Raw genomic sequence first — 15,659 nt, forward strand, 5'->3', positions numbered from 1 at the left:
TTTTTCCCTGCGAGCATCCTTTTCAGGTCTGAGAACAAGAAAAGGTTGCTGGGGGCCAGATCTGGAGAATATGGTGGGTGGGGAAGCAATTCGAATCCCAATTCCTGAATTTTTGCCATCGTTCTCAATGATTTGTGGCACGGTGCGTTTTTGGTCAAATGTGAGCTCGCTCGGCACCCATTTTGCACAGAGCTTCCGCATATTCAAATATTGATGAATGATATGACCAACACGTTCCTTTGATATCTTTAAGGCCTCTGCTATCTCGATCAACTTCATTTTACGGTCATTCAAAATCATTTTGTGGATTTTTTGATGTTTTCGTCGGTAACCACCTCTTTCGGGCGTCCACTGCGTTCACCGTCCTCCGTGCTCATTTCACCACGCTTGAATTTTGCATACCAATCAATTATTGTTGATTTCCCTGGGGCAGAGTCCGGAAACTCATTATCATGCCAAGTTTTTGCTTCCACTGTATTTTTTCCCTTCAGAAAACAGTATTTTATCAAAACACGAAATTCCTTTTTTTCCATTTTTTTCACAATAACAAAAGTTACTTGACAAAAAAAGCTCTGTCTCACAAACTAATTGACATACAGACGTCAAATTTTGACACGAATCATTTGAAGGTTGGTACTATATAAAAATAATATGCATTTAATACTAGCGGCGCCATCTATGTGTCAGACCGGAGACTTATCCGCCAACCTGTTATATATATATTTATATATATATACATATATATATATATATATATATATATATATATATATATATATATATATATATATATATATATATATATATATATATATATATATATATATATATATATATATATATATATATATATATATATATATATATATATATGCATATATGTATCTGCACATATATTAAATATCTGTAATATCTGTATTGCAGTGTATATTATGTTCACGGTTATTTCACATTCGATTCACCTAAAATAAAATGAAGTGTTATCAATAATTTTATTTGTTTGATTTATTATTGTTTAGCTTCCGTGATAGGTGTTTTTATACTATTCACGGATAATTTAAAAAGATGTTTACATTATTTGTTATTATTGTAATCATAACGCCATTTATTATTGCAATCATAAACGCCTTCACCATTATGTTTCTCAAGGTCAATTTTTTGTTTGCATCGTAACGCCATAAATATTATGTTTCTATAGTACAATGTTTGGTTATGTTATATCGACATAGCTAAAAATGTTACAATTTTATGAAATTATTTCTATGGTCTTGATTGTAAAAAAAAAAAATCAAGCATTTTAGTATATACTTCATTGTCCCACATTAAGAAAGTTGTTACCTACATTTTGTTTGGACGAATCATCACGAAAAAAAATCTTAAGAATGTTAATATCTGTGATTGAGATTTTACCTATGCTGTAAACATAACAATTAAAGTATCAACATAACTTGATCCATAATAAATAAACGACTAATCAATCCAATATTGTTTTTTTAAATATGTTATCTTATTCAGTCCAACCACCGTAGTTGGTTTAGGTTTGCTATTAGTGGCTTAATGATTACCATTTGCCGGGTAGTCAGTCCACCATAGGCCGTGTTATACGGGGTTTGAATTAGAGTTGGGAAAATTAAGGAAAATAATGAACAGAACGCAGTGATTTTGAAAAAGGAACATAACCAAACGAGTACGTTAATTGGCATGAGGGGACGACTGTTGCGAACTCTGAATTCGTTTCGAGAATTCCGATTGTTCAGATCAAACCAACTAGATTCAAAATTTCGAACAAACATTCGATCGTTCCTAGGCAGGAACGGAAAGAACCTACTTGATGTGTTCCGCAATGCACATCACTAGTTTTAACCCTTGACAGACATGTTATTAAGTAATGAAATTTGACGACTGCACCACGGGATTCACCGTCAGTTAGTCCCAAGTGGTCTATTAGTATAGCTAATACAGGCGGTCCCCGAGATACACGGTACCTCTTATACGCGGATTCGGAGATACGGATTCGGTTATCCAAATTTGACAGTTCTTTGAGCCTGATTTGACACCTTCATTGTGAAATACCAAATAATTTCCGTATTGATCGAATGTGAAATACCATTTAAAAAAGTTTAAATCTGTTCAATTCAGTAGAAACATATCAAATAATTTATTTGGTGGATAAAACCACCCCCTACTTGCAAAATTGCACGAAGATTAGTGATATTATGGCTGGAAATCACGAGATTCGACTTACGCAGAAAATTCGAAATACGCGGTATTTTGCGGCCGTCTTCGGTCCCCATCAACCGTGTATCTTGGGGACTGTCTGTATATGCAAATAAAAGTACTTATAATAAAATATAAATGTAATCACTCATATAAAAGTAATATGAACTAAAACAATTAAGCATGATAATCATTTTCCCCGATTGTTTGAAAGTTTAATTTCGTATGAATATTTGTTGTAATAATTTCTATCTATTTTTAACGAATAACACACATTTTATGTAAGTTGTTCATTTTATTCTACATGAGCACTTAAAAAGATAGTTGCCAATTATGTATAGTATACTTTTACGTGTGTAGCTTTTATTTAATCAGTTTTTAAGTTATTTTATGTGGACATAAATGTAATATTCTAGTCACATGTGATCATCAATTATTTAATTTTAGTATTACTGTAATGATGTAGGTTGAAAGCGAAATACCCTAAAATATACGATTTATTAAATTTGGTGCTAGACTTAAAACTTCTAGTTGACTCCACTTTCTTGTGTTTTATTTATCTTTTTTGGAGTGTTAATGAGATATCTTTCCGTATGAATAATGCCTTCCAAGGTAATGAAAACCAAACAAAGTGTGAAGTAAGAACCTAATCGTTTAAATAATTCCACAAAGCTTTTAATTGAAATAAAACAATCCATAGCTAATGACTCGTGTAGTGTATACACAATAGTATTTTTTTAGTATAGAAAGTAGTTTGTAGCTTAGATACCTGTAGACAAATTTTGATTGCTGTTTCATTTTTGGTTTTGCATCAGAATAGTACGGAGTAGATTTACGCTGTTTCAAATATCCATATGATATTCGCATGAAAACAATACAATACATCAACATATATTTTAGCGAGAAGGATTTGGATGTTTAGCAAGATTATTATTATTATTTTGTATCAAATCAATTTTATTTTGTATAAAGCTTATAAAGCAGATTTTTACTACATTTTGATTTAGTTAAAATTATCCCCATGTAGATGATATTTTAATATAAGATATTCTAATATACAGTAAAAAAGAAAAACTGCAATGTTCACATATTTCAGATACAGTTAAATGCTAAAAAATCAATACAAATATAGATAAAACATATAAAAAATATGTAGACATTGACATTGTTTTTAGCAACATGTGGTCCAAATTTAAGTTTGGTATACCGATAACTACGACAATGCCAATTACAGTGGAACCCTGCATTACGAGTTTAATCCTTTTCAGTGACTCACTCGTTATACGAAAACCTGGTAATGCGGGAGGCTCTTTTCCATTCAATTTGTATGCAAACGCAAACTCATACGTATCTGAAAAAAAAGAAAATGTCTTCATAATATAAAATTGTTTGAAGATATTTGTAGAAAATTGATACTTTGTCATTATTATTGATCTATGTTGTAGAAAAGTGGCCGATTGATTTAGTTGTTTCTTTAAAATTTCTCAAATAAATCGTTTGAAAATGGTCGTTTATCGATTTGTGTCTAGGAAAATGAAAGTGTTTTAACCATTCCAATTCGTTTACATAAAATCTACAACCCGCTTGCACATCACATATTTAGTCATATGAAACTCCTCCCAATGACTACAGTTGATAGGGAAAACTCTCGCTTTCATGAACGAGTAGATCTAGAAAAGCGACTTTATTATATGACTTTTTTCTTCTTTACATTATATTATTCGATTCCTAGTATCGAAACTATAATACTCCTAAGGGATGATCAAAATTAAAGAAATGCTTAATATTAACTGATAATTCAGTGAGATTTACACCTAAAAATCTCCCAAAAATTAATCCCGAACACGAATGATATTTCCCGCTATACAAGATAATATACGTTGATAGAGATATTTATTGAGCATCTAGGTTTGATCGTTATCCGAAAAGCTTGTCATAAACGATACTCGTTGTAAAGGATTCCATTGTACAAGACAATACCCCAAAAAGCAGATTCATCTTAATTTATAACGAAACGTTTTCGTTATATTGAAAGGTGTTTACGTAGTTCTAATACGTTGGGAAAGGATTTTTTTATTAAGATTAAGGTAACTTGCACTGTTTGTGAAACATAATACAGTCTGACTCACTGGTTGAACTTCGATTCCCTACCAACTATTGAATATGTGCTTTTTAGTTGGCACGTTTTTCCATAAAAAAAAAAATATGAAAAATTTCTCGGCAGGCCATGAGATTATTGTGAAATTTTCAAAAACCGGTTTCCCATACAAACGAATGCTTTTTAATTGAACTGCCAGTCAACTATCGAGCGTTCAACTAAAAAGCATGCCAACAAAATAGCGTTCAACTATTGAATTCTGACTGTTTGAGCGACTGTTGTTATTCTATGTTTTTTGCCACAGTTATGTTGTTATTACCTTTGTTGGTTGATGATTAATATAATTCCAAATAAGTGTTAAAACATGAAGTTGGCCATATTTTAGAAAAAAACATATAATATGAAGGGAACATAACACAGCATGAAATGCTTGAAATTGTAAGATTATCATAGGATTTCAAATGATTTGTTCCACTGCACATTTGGCTACAAGTTGGTGTTGTCCACAAATTGGTCGCACATCAAAATATGGCCCAAATGTATGACGTAGGAAAAATTACAATTAGTTATTTCAAGCTATTATTGTTATGACTAATGCCGAACTCTTATTGGCAAAAACAGACTAGGGTAATTTGCCAATTGTTGTACACCACCCAATTATTGCTCAATGCGTATTAATTGTTGTTTATCCAAATATTTACAAAACATTCATGAAAGCTAGCATTTCTGTCTTAAATATGGAGCATTTTTGCCACATATTCCACTTTTTTTAAAGAGCATTTTTCGATTTTTAAACACAAATGAAAATATTTCGACTGATTTCGATCAAGTCGAATTAATTTATCAGCAAAACCGATAAGAAGTGTGCCTCACAAAATAAGGTTTATTTCGCCCTGTGAACAACTCACACTTAATATTTTGATTGTAATCGAACAAATAAGGTTAAATCTCACGATTCGGTATCAAAATTTTGGATTTTTTGCAAAAAAAATCTTATTTTAAACCGCTGTTAAATAATTCGAACAAAGAGAGTGCTTTGATCATATTTATTACACAGCCCAAAGCCTCCTTTTTTCATCGTGCTATCGTTTTGACAGTGTTTTGTTTAAAATTGGCGTTCGGTTGTAGGTGTAAGTTTGCCACTTATTTTGCAGAATTCCGGCTTGAACTAAGGACAAATATATTATGCAATAGCGTTTCGTATTGTTTTAAATACTATTTGATAGAACAAAACATCTATTTCAGGGCTCATTTTTGTCTATTTCAGTGTATTCCAAAGTGTGCAATAATTGGATATAAAGTGTGCAATAATAGAATTTGGAGTTTTTGTAAGTGTGCAACAATTGGATTTTTGCATAGGTTTAAAAATCAGTATTTCTTACCATTATTCATCATTTTTAGCCCTAAAATAAAATATACATACTAGTGTTGAGGCACAAATAACAAGAATATTGTGGTTTTATCCATCTCAAACATATGAAATACGTTGGCTGTTACCTTAAGTGTGCAACAATTGGCAAATTACCCTACTTGTTTTCCTTACGTATATGAAGACTGAGGGGCCAAAAGCTTTCGTTGCTCAAGAAAACTAAATTATGCTATTTAACTAAATTATGAGCTCAAATATTTTAGTTTTGTACATTTAATCATAGGTTTTTAGTCAATTATATGACTTGTAATTATTGGCGGTTTTGACAATTTTGGCCAAAATATGACAGACAAACCATGGTAATCTTCGTCTTAAAAATATCATCAAAATTTTAAGTCGAACCCGAAACTGGCAAGATTTTGGCAAATTAATACGAAAAAGTTGAGTGTACTATCAATTGATTGATCAACTGTATATGATCTATCCTTAACTGTATCTTTTTAGAAAAAATCAACTTTTAGATTATTTATGATTTTTTTATTATGCTATTTTTTCAATTCACAAAGCAAAAACCATTTATAAAAAGAAAACAATTCGACTTACACCAGGCATTGGGACCTTTTTTCGGTCCAATATAGTAGTATTTCGGGGGTCTTTTGTATAAATTATTTTAAGAAATAAATCTGCTTTGGCTGCAAGATACGTTAAACATGCATATAATTTGTGATAGATAGCATTGGATGCATTGAAAGAAATGTGTGAACATTTCTATTGACACTACCAACTAAAATTCAACAATCATTCCAAATAAAACATTTATTTATTGCTTATGTTTTACATGAAACAATCCTTATTTTGCACAATATTCTTCAATTGTAATGCTTCGCACTGTGTTATGTTAATAATACAATGGAGACTTTAAAAAGTAAATTTTGATGAGATTTCTTATGCATGTTACGATATAGTTTCACCTAAAATGAATGAGAATGATTGGATGTACGCAACTTTTAATAAAAAAGATAAAGAATTATTATTACGTAAAATTTTAATGTAAATTGGTTGCGATCCATAACAATGTACAAATAAATCCATTCAAGTACTGAAAATCTAACAATATATAAAATGCACTTAACGATTGCCGAAATGAGTTATGTAACGAATCATCAATTTTGGAAGAGTAAGAAGAGAAGAGTAGTATCTTATCGGTAATTTGGCCTCGATCGAATATCAACTTTATTCATAACAATTGTAAACTAAATTAAAAATTCAAATAGATATCAGAATAAGGTTTGAAGAGCACATGCCATTTAGAATAGTCTTTAATGAATAGATTTTTGATTTGCTAGAAAAGATGCTACTGATAGCTTTTCTCATGATAAGACATCATCTTGGCTAAAAGGATTGTTTAATTCGCTATTCAATTAAAAATATTGCACTAAACATGGAATAGAAAAAGTTTAACAAAAAAGACAAATATAACACAAATGGAAGTGAGTCACAACATTTCGCACTAATGCTCGCCTACGATGTTCAGTCTCTGTTTATTACTTCCCCACAGAGGACGACGACGAAGATGGCCCAACGTTTAAGGACAAAGCCCTCGAGTTTCTGATGAAGATGATCGACATTTTCTGTGTGTGGGACTGTTGTTGGGTTTGGCTTAAATTCCAGGAATGGGTTGCTTTTATTGTGTTTGACCCATTTGTAGAGCTATTCATTACACTCTGCATTGTAGTAAATACACTATTTATGGCTTTAGATCATCACGATATGGATCCAGATATGGAAAAGGCACTGAAAAGTGGCAACTACGTAAGTTTCAATGCATTTAATAGTGACAGCTAATTTATTTGATTGAATGTGGAAAAATATGTCACTACACGTTAAACCCGAGATGCGGGTAATAAATTTATTTGTTTTAATTGCAGTTCTTCACAGCTACATTTGCCATCGAAGCTACAATGAAGCTCATAGCAATGAGCCCCAAATATTATTTTCAAGAGGGTTGGAATATCTTCGATTTTATTATCGTAGCACTGTCTCTGCTAGAATTGGGACTTGAGGGTGTTCAAGGATTGTCAGTATTACGATCATTCCGTTTGGTAAGTATAGCCTGAAGATGTATTCTTATACATTCTTAACATATAATTTGATATATATATATATATATATATATATATATATATATATATATATATATATATATATGATTTTGATTTATATTTGATATATATATATATATATATATATATATATATATATATATATATCCAGTGAACCCTCTCCAATTTGAAAAAACCTCTCTTATTTGAACATTTTGCACAGTCCCTTGATTTCCAGTACATTTTTGTTTCTCTAATTTGGAAAACCTCTGAAATCTGTGTCCCTCTTATTTGACTATGGTGTTGCCAGGGTTATTGAAAGATGTATGCTCAAATTAGCGATTCTGTTCGCAGTTTCCTATAGCAACAGTTAAGGCTGCATACTAAATGTTCTGTCTCTTTCTTGTTTGTATGGACCTTTCATTCACTTTCAACCTCTGTAATTTGAAAACCCCTCTTATTCGACAGTCCCATCGCCTCCCAAATAAGAGAGGGTTCGCTATATATATATATCTATATATATATATATATATATATATATATATATATATATATATATATATATATATATATATATATATATATATATATATATATATATATATATATATATATGCTATTCAAAAATGCTTTAATACCCATTACCTAGCAGTATAACTCATAAAACAATACAGCGAATACCGTTTTCCAAGAGTTGTTGATTACGAAACATAGTTTCTCGTCAATTTTAAAATACTGATGCACTTGCAATTACAGCTAAGAGTATTCAAGCTGGCAAAATCATGGCCTACATTGAATCTTCTAATTTCCATCATGGGACGTACAGTTGGTGCCCTTGGTAATTTAACCTTCGTCTTATGCATCATCATTTTCATCTTCGCCGTGATGGGGATGCAACTTTTTGGCAAAAACTACACAGGTAGTGTGAGAAATGCCAACATGTGTTTGGTAGATTGGATATGTGGTTCAAAAACCTCTCTTTTTGTAACTATCGAACATTTACTTTTCTTCTATCTGCTATATGCTGAACATTAGTTCAACAATGCCTTTAGAGCTACAATAACCTTTTAGCTACTACTTTAAAACTATTCCACAAAAGACTTATGCAATCTAATTCTCTTTACTTTTTACTATCGTTTTACTTAACACATCTACTAGTGATAGAGCTTCAGCAATTTCAATCCTACAGAATTGCTTTGCATAAAAATTTACTTCAACATGCAGGTGTCTATAGGTACGAGGCCACAGCAGCAACAAAAACCTCTAAAATTTGTTAAAACATGAGCTTTTGTCAATATTTCGTGCCCTGAAGCGACGAAATAAAACAGGCAAAATGTTGACACGAAAGTGGTGAAATTTTATGTTTTCTAAAACATTTCAACAAACTAATTCTAAAAACTAAACATCTGTCTAGGGTAATTGTGATCTACTAATATGCAAATATTGTAAAAAATAATGTTTGTAATCCATTTTTTGTCCATCCGTTGACAGTGGCGGATTGACACTAGTGGATGGCCTAAGCGGTCACACGGATATAGGTCTTTTTGAAGTATCGTGCGGGCAGTGAAGGGAATTCTAAAGCAAAGCAGGATTGGGAATTAAATTTAATAAATGTATGAATCTTTATAATTTCCTTATTGTTCTGTGATCGATAGAAATTCACAATTCGAAAGTCTCTATCAAGGTCAACAAAGAGTATGTACGAGAGGCTCGGATTTGGCATCAGAAGCTCGGAACTACACAAATGCATGGCGTTTTGCGAAAGTTGTGTTATGGTAAAAAGTTGTGTCAATGTCTATATTGTTAATGCGGTCACGAGAAAATCTCTTTTCGCCAAAGTGACAAAGTTTCCAGTATTTTTTCGGTGCCATGCCTTGTCCCTTAAGGAAAATATTTTGATTTATAAGGACGTCGTTACGGTCGATACTAAATGTGTTGAAAATACGGCCGATGCCATAATAATGTGAATCTAAATAAATAAAATAAGGACGCCGTTTATATGGGTACCTTTTATCCGGTGTCCGTGTATCGTTTTACATCGCATATAAATTTCTCAAGCCGTATTTATTGCAAAAATGTTAAATAAATAAATTGATGTACCATGTTTACAGAACAGATTAATCCTATACACTTCGAAGCGCTCTCTAATAAGTAGAAATACACTTTGAGTCCGCATTACAAATTTCGCGTACGCAAGCGATGCCCACATTACGGCCATTAGCAGGACGTTCAATAAATTTAGCTACTTACACGAATGTCATACTAGTATATCGTCATTTAAAAATAGAATACTGTTAGGTTGGATTAAAAAAAAAGGTTGGAAAATTAGTTTAAGTTATTGTTCAATTGTGTTATTCGAGTATCAGGGTGAGTTCAAGTCCCGATGTCCCCGGATAAACGGTGTTCCACTTTACATCAAAGAAACATAAACGATGTACAACATTGGACTTTAAATAATTTTGTGCAGTTTTTTGTGCGTTTTGCAAAAATGGAAGCTTCTTGTGACAATTAGGAATTTCATTCGATGGTGAAAGCATTTTCTGTTGTTAAAGTTTCTGTTGAAAAAAATAATCCTTTCCTATGTTTTTGGTAATCTACGGTTTTCATCGCTAAACCAAATCGACTGTTTGCAGTTGACCATCTATACAATGGTCTATTTGTTCATCTAATCATAATTGGAGACGTGCAGATCAAGCAGATCATGTTCCATCGACTAGAACAAACAACAACCTGAAGAATATATAGACTAGGTTTCTCAGCGGAGTGAATAAAACTTACATTTTCGGTGTTTCTTAGTATTTTTTTCATAATGCGGTAGGAACAGATCCTCAATAGTGAACAAACGGGTTTTATCACTTTTTGGCCAATTCCCATATGATACTTAGTTATCCACCTTTCTAACAGTTTGGCTTGCTTGATTTTATTTATAGCCCAAACGGTATTTTTTTCCTTCTGAATAAAAACACGGTGAATTTATTTAAGATTTACTGGATGTTCTTCTTCTTCTTCTTCTGTTTGGCGTAACGTCCTTGGCGGACATGCCGGCCTGTACAGGCTTTCGAGACTTAATTCATTCCCACGCAGCCGGATAGTCTATCCTTGCTACGAGGGGACGGTCCATTCTAGGCTTGAACCCATGAAGGGCATGTTATTGAGTCGTTCGAGTTGACGACTGTACCACGGGACCGCCCCCTGGATGTATTACTCTTAAATTTACGCGTGTTTATTTTATGTAGGAGGAAAGGTCGAAAAGGCCGTAATGTTAATAGTATACCATCTATACTATATTAATATTAAAAATATGTCAATTTCATTTTGAACTTGATTTTTTCTTCAAAATTCAAGATTTACTGAATTTATTATTCCTAATATTTTTTATAAGAGCGGTCCAAAAAGGCTGTGTTGCTTAAAAATAGAGTATAACTTTACAAATGCAATGTGTGACTACCCATATTGAGTGGGATAAATTTTCGTCATGGAAGAACACCTTAACCCCTAAAAGGATCGGCCGGGTGTACTCGGATATTTCGGTTTCATCCATTGCAGTCCATGTTTTGTGGCTCAATTAGTGTGTATCATTTGAGATTCAAATTTTTTAAAGTACAGATCAGTGGTCCAAATGACCAAATGATTCCCAGGTATTTCATTGGATGAAGTCATTTCCATTTACGACCTAAAATGACATGGCAGGGCTGTATCGTTTGTGTGAATTTCATCATTAATAACAAACTACAAATTATTTACATTTTATTATACAATTGAGTATTCTTTTACCTGCAAATCTCTAACAATTTCTATTAGAGCATAAATTACATTAGCAGCTTAAGAAAATGTATCGGTTGAGTCGCTGTTATTATGCTTATGTAGAAAAAAGGACACAATTTAGACGAATCTTAAACCAAACAAATGTGTCAAGAATAATAATTAAGAATCTCTTCGTTGAATGCAATTAGTGGAACTTTTAGAAAAACAGCATGTAAGGGCTTATATCAATAGCGTATGATTCCAATACAGTTGTTACATTGAAAAGGTGATTAGGACTATAAATATAGTTTTGAAATTCAGGAACTCTCTATGCATTGTTAAATATTAAAGAACAACGGTTTAAAAATATGCTTACTACTTCTTGCAATTTTCTGTACTATCTCTCTTTTTCTCTTTTTCTCCTTTTTCTGATTCTTTTTCACATCATTTGTGTTTGATTTTTAACACTTTTTGCTGAAAAATGCAACAATTTACATACAACACTACATGAAAATCAACGACACCCGTGATACATTGAACTGGAACGTAACAACATTGTTGCAAATGCGTTTCATTACATTATCTGCAAAACATTAAAATTACAATAGCTTCGAGTTTTTAAGCTCGCTAAATCGTGGCCAACGCTGAATTTACTCATTTCCATCATGGGCAGAACGATGGGTGCGTTAGGTAATCTGACGTTCGTGCTCTGCATTATCATCTTCATCTTTGCCGTGATGGGAATGCAGCTGTTCGGAAAGAACTATGTCGGTAAGTAGTGAGCACTGCATCCGCGCATAAATGTGGTAATAAGCACCATTCAAGCCAACACTATTTACATAAAACACAAGAGATTCATTGTGTACGGAACATACGTTTGATTAGGGTTTATTCTTTATGAAATAAAATCAAACGATGTAAATTGTATTCAGAAACCCCTGAAATCATTTTTTGGCAACCATGCTTACAGAATTAAATAAAATTAAATAATAGTTGACAAATGCTTTTAGTACACAAATAAAAAAAATCCATGAAAATAGTGTAAGCTTCTATAGGTTTAACATTCTAGACGAAACATGATTTTTTACATAGAGTGTCATAATCTGTAAATTAAAGGTAGAGTATCAAAAAACAAAGCTAATTTCTGATCCTTGCATACATTGCTTAAAGCTCTAATTATCTGTGGCTTATGTATATTGTAATAACCCCTCATCATTTGTAAGAAATGGTTGATCTGATGAGCATTTGCTAAATTTTTATTGTTTCTTTACAGAAATTTACACATTAAAAAGCTTTTGGGGTTGATAAATTTTACTATCATTATTAATATTATTGTAATTATAATGACCTATATACACAACAAGTACAAAATGTCTCACACAAATCAGCCAACTTTCTTGCAATTGGTTTGTAACTATATTATTTGCAATGTACATGCATTATAATGCTCTATACAATTCCAACGCAATCCCTGTTAAAGAAAATGCATTAACGATAAGCTTTTAGAAAAAGGTTTAGAGAAACAGCTTCCAATGTTTTGATGATCAATTAAAGTAGTCTACTAGCTTATTTTCAATTTTTATATATTCACCAACACGAATTCAATGCTTTGTGACAGATTTCATCAGAAAATCAGTGTTTTGCTAGCGTAATAGCTTTTTTCCTTTTCTTTAATATACTTTTTCCAGATAATGTGGATAGATTCCCAGATCATGATCTGCCAAGATGGAATTTTACAGATTTCATGCATTCCTTCATGATTGTGTTCCGTGTGCTATGCGGTGAATGGATTGAATCAATGTGGGATTGTATGCTTGTCGGTGATGTATCCTGCATACCATTTTTCTTGGCCACTGTAGTGATAGGAAATTTAGTCGTAAGTAATGCAAATTTACATGAACCAAGATCGTTTTTACATGACATTTTTTTGCAGGTGCTTAACCTTTTCTTAGCCTTGCTTTTGTCAAATTTTGGTTCATCATCCTTGTCTGCACCAACGGCAGATAATGAGACCAACAAGATTGCAGAAGCGTTCAACAGAATATCACGCTTTTCTAACTGGATTAAAATGAATTTAGCAAACGCTCTCAAGTTTGTAAAAAATAAATTAACAAGCCAAATAGCATCCGTTCAACCAACAGGTAAATAATATAACTTTGATTTTATTGTAGAAAGAAGAGTACAATCCACTAGCACCATGTAAATTAAGTTGAATGTTTTATTTGGTTATTCATCCAAATATTTTTGGTTTGAAATGTATGTTAAAGAACAAATAATATTTAAAATATCCAATCAATAGTTAGCACTAAATAGAACGACTTTAATGGAATTCCCCTACTAATAACGTCGAATCTGCCTCATAGTGGTACTATCTATCATTTAAATAATGTAAAACAATTGTTTTAAAAATTAATTTACTATTGTTCCTAAATCTTAATTCCCATTCTTCATATGCATTTTACAAACCATAAGTTTTTAACTTAGGTAAAAGTGGATTGTATATTTTCTGCTAAAAGTAGGTAGTATGCTTCAAAATATGTGTTGCTAGTTCAGTAGTAAAATTAATTGTAACATTACTCAATTTATGTGTTATGAATGACTTTAAAACAGACGGATATTTGGTCATATGCGAGTAGATGATAACAACGATCTTTTTTTATGTGGGTTGCTTGCTGTATGTTTGACATTTAATTCCTCTTCAAATTCATGCTTTCAAATATGTATAGTATATCAACAGGGGTATGCATGAATTACGATCACACATAACTATATCTGCAAAAGTATCATATATAGAAATGTGACTTACTATGCTATTAAAGCCACTACCACACAATATAGATCTTGAGCTTGTTCAAAATGGAAATCTCTTTCTTAAAAATACAAAACAAACCAAACTTATTTAATGATACTTTTTATCATTCAGGCTATCCAAAAATTTGTTTTTCTCACCCCACACTTGTTTTCTGTCAAATGTGGGTCTCGTTTAATAGTAGTAGATATTACTTGATGTATGTATTGAACAAAGATCGTTTATGTTTAATTGTTGTCATGTTGATGAAATGTGTGTGCTCTGATATTGCTAATACTTTCCCTTCATGATTGATCTAACTGAATCAATTTTTCTTTCAATTTGTCTGTTTCAATCATAAAATTTCCGACGATTCCCGTGCATTGATATGTTATGTGTATTATGGGATACTATACATAATTGCCTATCTTCCGATGCACTTATCTTATTCGTCATTGTTGGGTGCTACGGATTTAAAAATGTGGTATCACTGGTAACTTATTGATTCGCTAAATATACTGTGTACATTGTCTATTGCATACGTGAAAATTTCGTGCAATTTGTTTATGAAAACCAAATCATGACACACAAAACAAACCGAAAACCATAAACACTAGGCAAAGGGGTATGTCCATGTATATCTTCAGAGCATGGTGAAAATGAACTGGAACTTACTCCAGACGATATTTTGGCGGATGGACTATTGAAGAAAGGAATCAAAGAGCACAACCAACTGGAAGTAGCGATTGGCGATGGCATGGAATTCACCATTCATGGTGATCTAAAGAACAAAGCAAAAAAGAATAAACAAATCATGAACAACTCTAAGGTATGTACTGTTTCGCACTTCTGCATCAACTCATTCATTTTGTTATCGATGAAACGAAAACATTTGTATGTACCACGCATCTTCAGAACTTACTACACTTTTAAGAACACCATTCACCCGAAAATATAAAATTTATTTTTTATTCTCACTCTCATTATCTTCTGTATAAGAACGTTATACTACTAAACAAAACATTAATTTCATTACGTGTATGTTATGTCTTGATAATTAGGTGATAGGCAATTCTATTAGTAATCATCAAGATAATAAATTAGATCATGAACTGAATCATAGAGGCGTGTCCTTACAGGACGATGATACTGCTAGTATCAAATCTTATGGCAGTCACAAGAATCGCCCATTTAAGGATGAAAGCCACAAAGGCAGCGCCGAAACGATGGAGGGTGAAGAAAAACGTGATGCCAGCAAGGAGGATCTAGGAATTGACGAAGGTAGCTATAGCCTAGTAAGAATAGCCTACACGATAAACCTATTTTTTCTCTACTATATCT

At 32.2% G+C, this 15,659-nt stretch overlaps 1 protein-coding gene across 48 annotated transcripts in view; it reads left to right on the plus strand.

Annotated features, from left to right (window-relative positions):
• Positions 1-15,659, plus strand: part of LOC121593718 (sodium channel protein para) — a 155,455-nt gene that overhangs the window by 121,972 nt on the left and 17,824 nt on the right. For 16 of the 48 annotated variants that reach the window (XM_041916319.1, XM_041916326.1, XM_041916329.1 and 13 more), the window contains 7 exons: positions 7,219-7,496; positions 7,613-7,786; positions 12,139-12,301; positions 13,219-13,406; positions 13,464-13,671; positions 14,936-15,147; positions 15,380-15,599. In XM_041916319.1, the coding sequence (XP_041772253.1) occupies positions 7,219-7,496; positions 7,613-7,786; positions 12,139-12,301; positions 13,219-13,406; positions 13,464-13,671; positions 14,936-15,147; positions 15,380-15,599 (1,443 nt within the window). Of the gene's footprint in view, positions 1-7,218; positions 7,497-7,612; positions 7,787-8,542; positions 8,706-12,138; positions 12,302-13,218; positions 13,407-13,463; positions 13,672-14,935; positions 15,148-15,379; positions 15,600-15,659 lie in introns of all 48 variants that reach the window. The other 32 variants (XM_041916317.1, XM_041916333.1, XM_041916347.1 and 29 more) reach the window with 15 other exon arrangements.

The sequence above is a fragment of the Anopheles merus genome, chromosome 2L (genome assembly GCF_017562075.2).
Source record: "Anopheles merus strain MAF chromosome 2L, AmerM5.1, whole genome shotgun sequence".
NCBI lineage: Eukaryota > Metazoa > Arthropoda > Insecta > Diptera > Culicidae > Anopheles > Anopheles merus.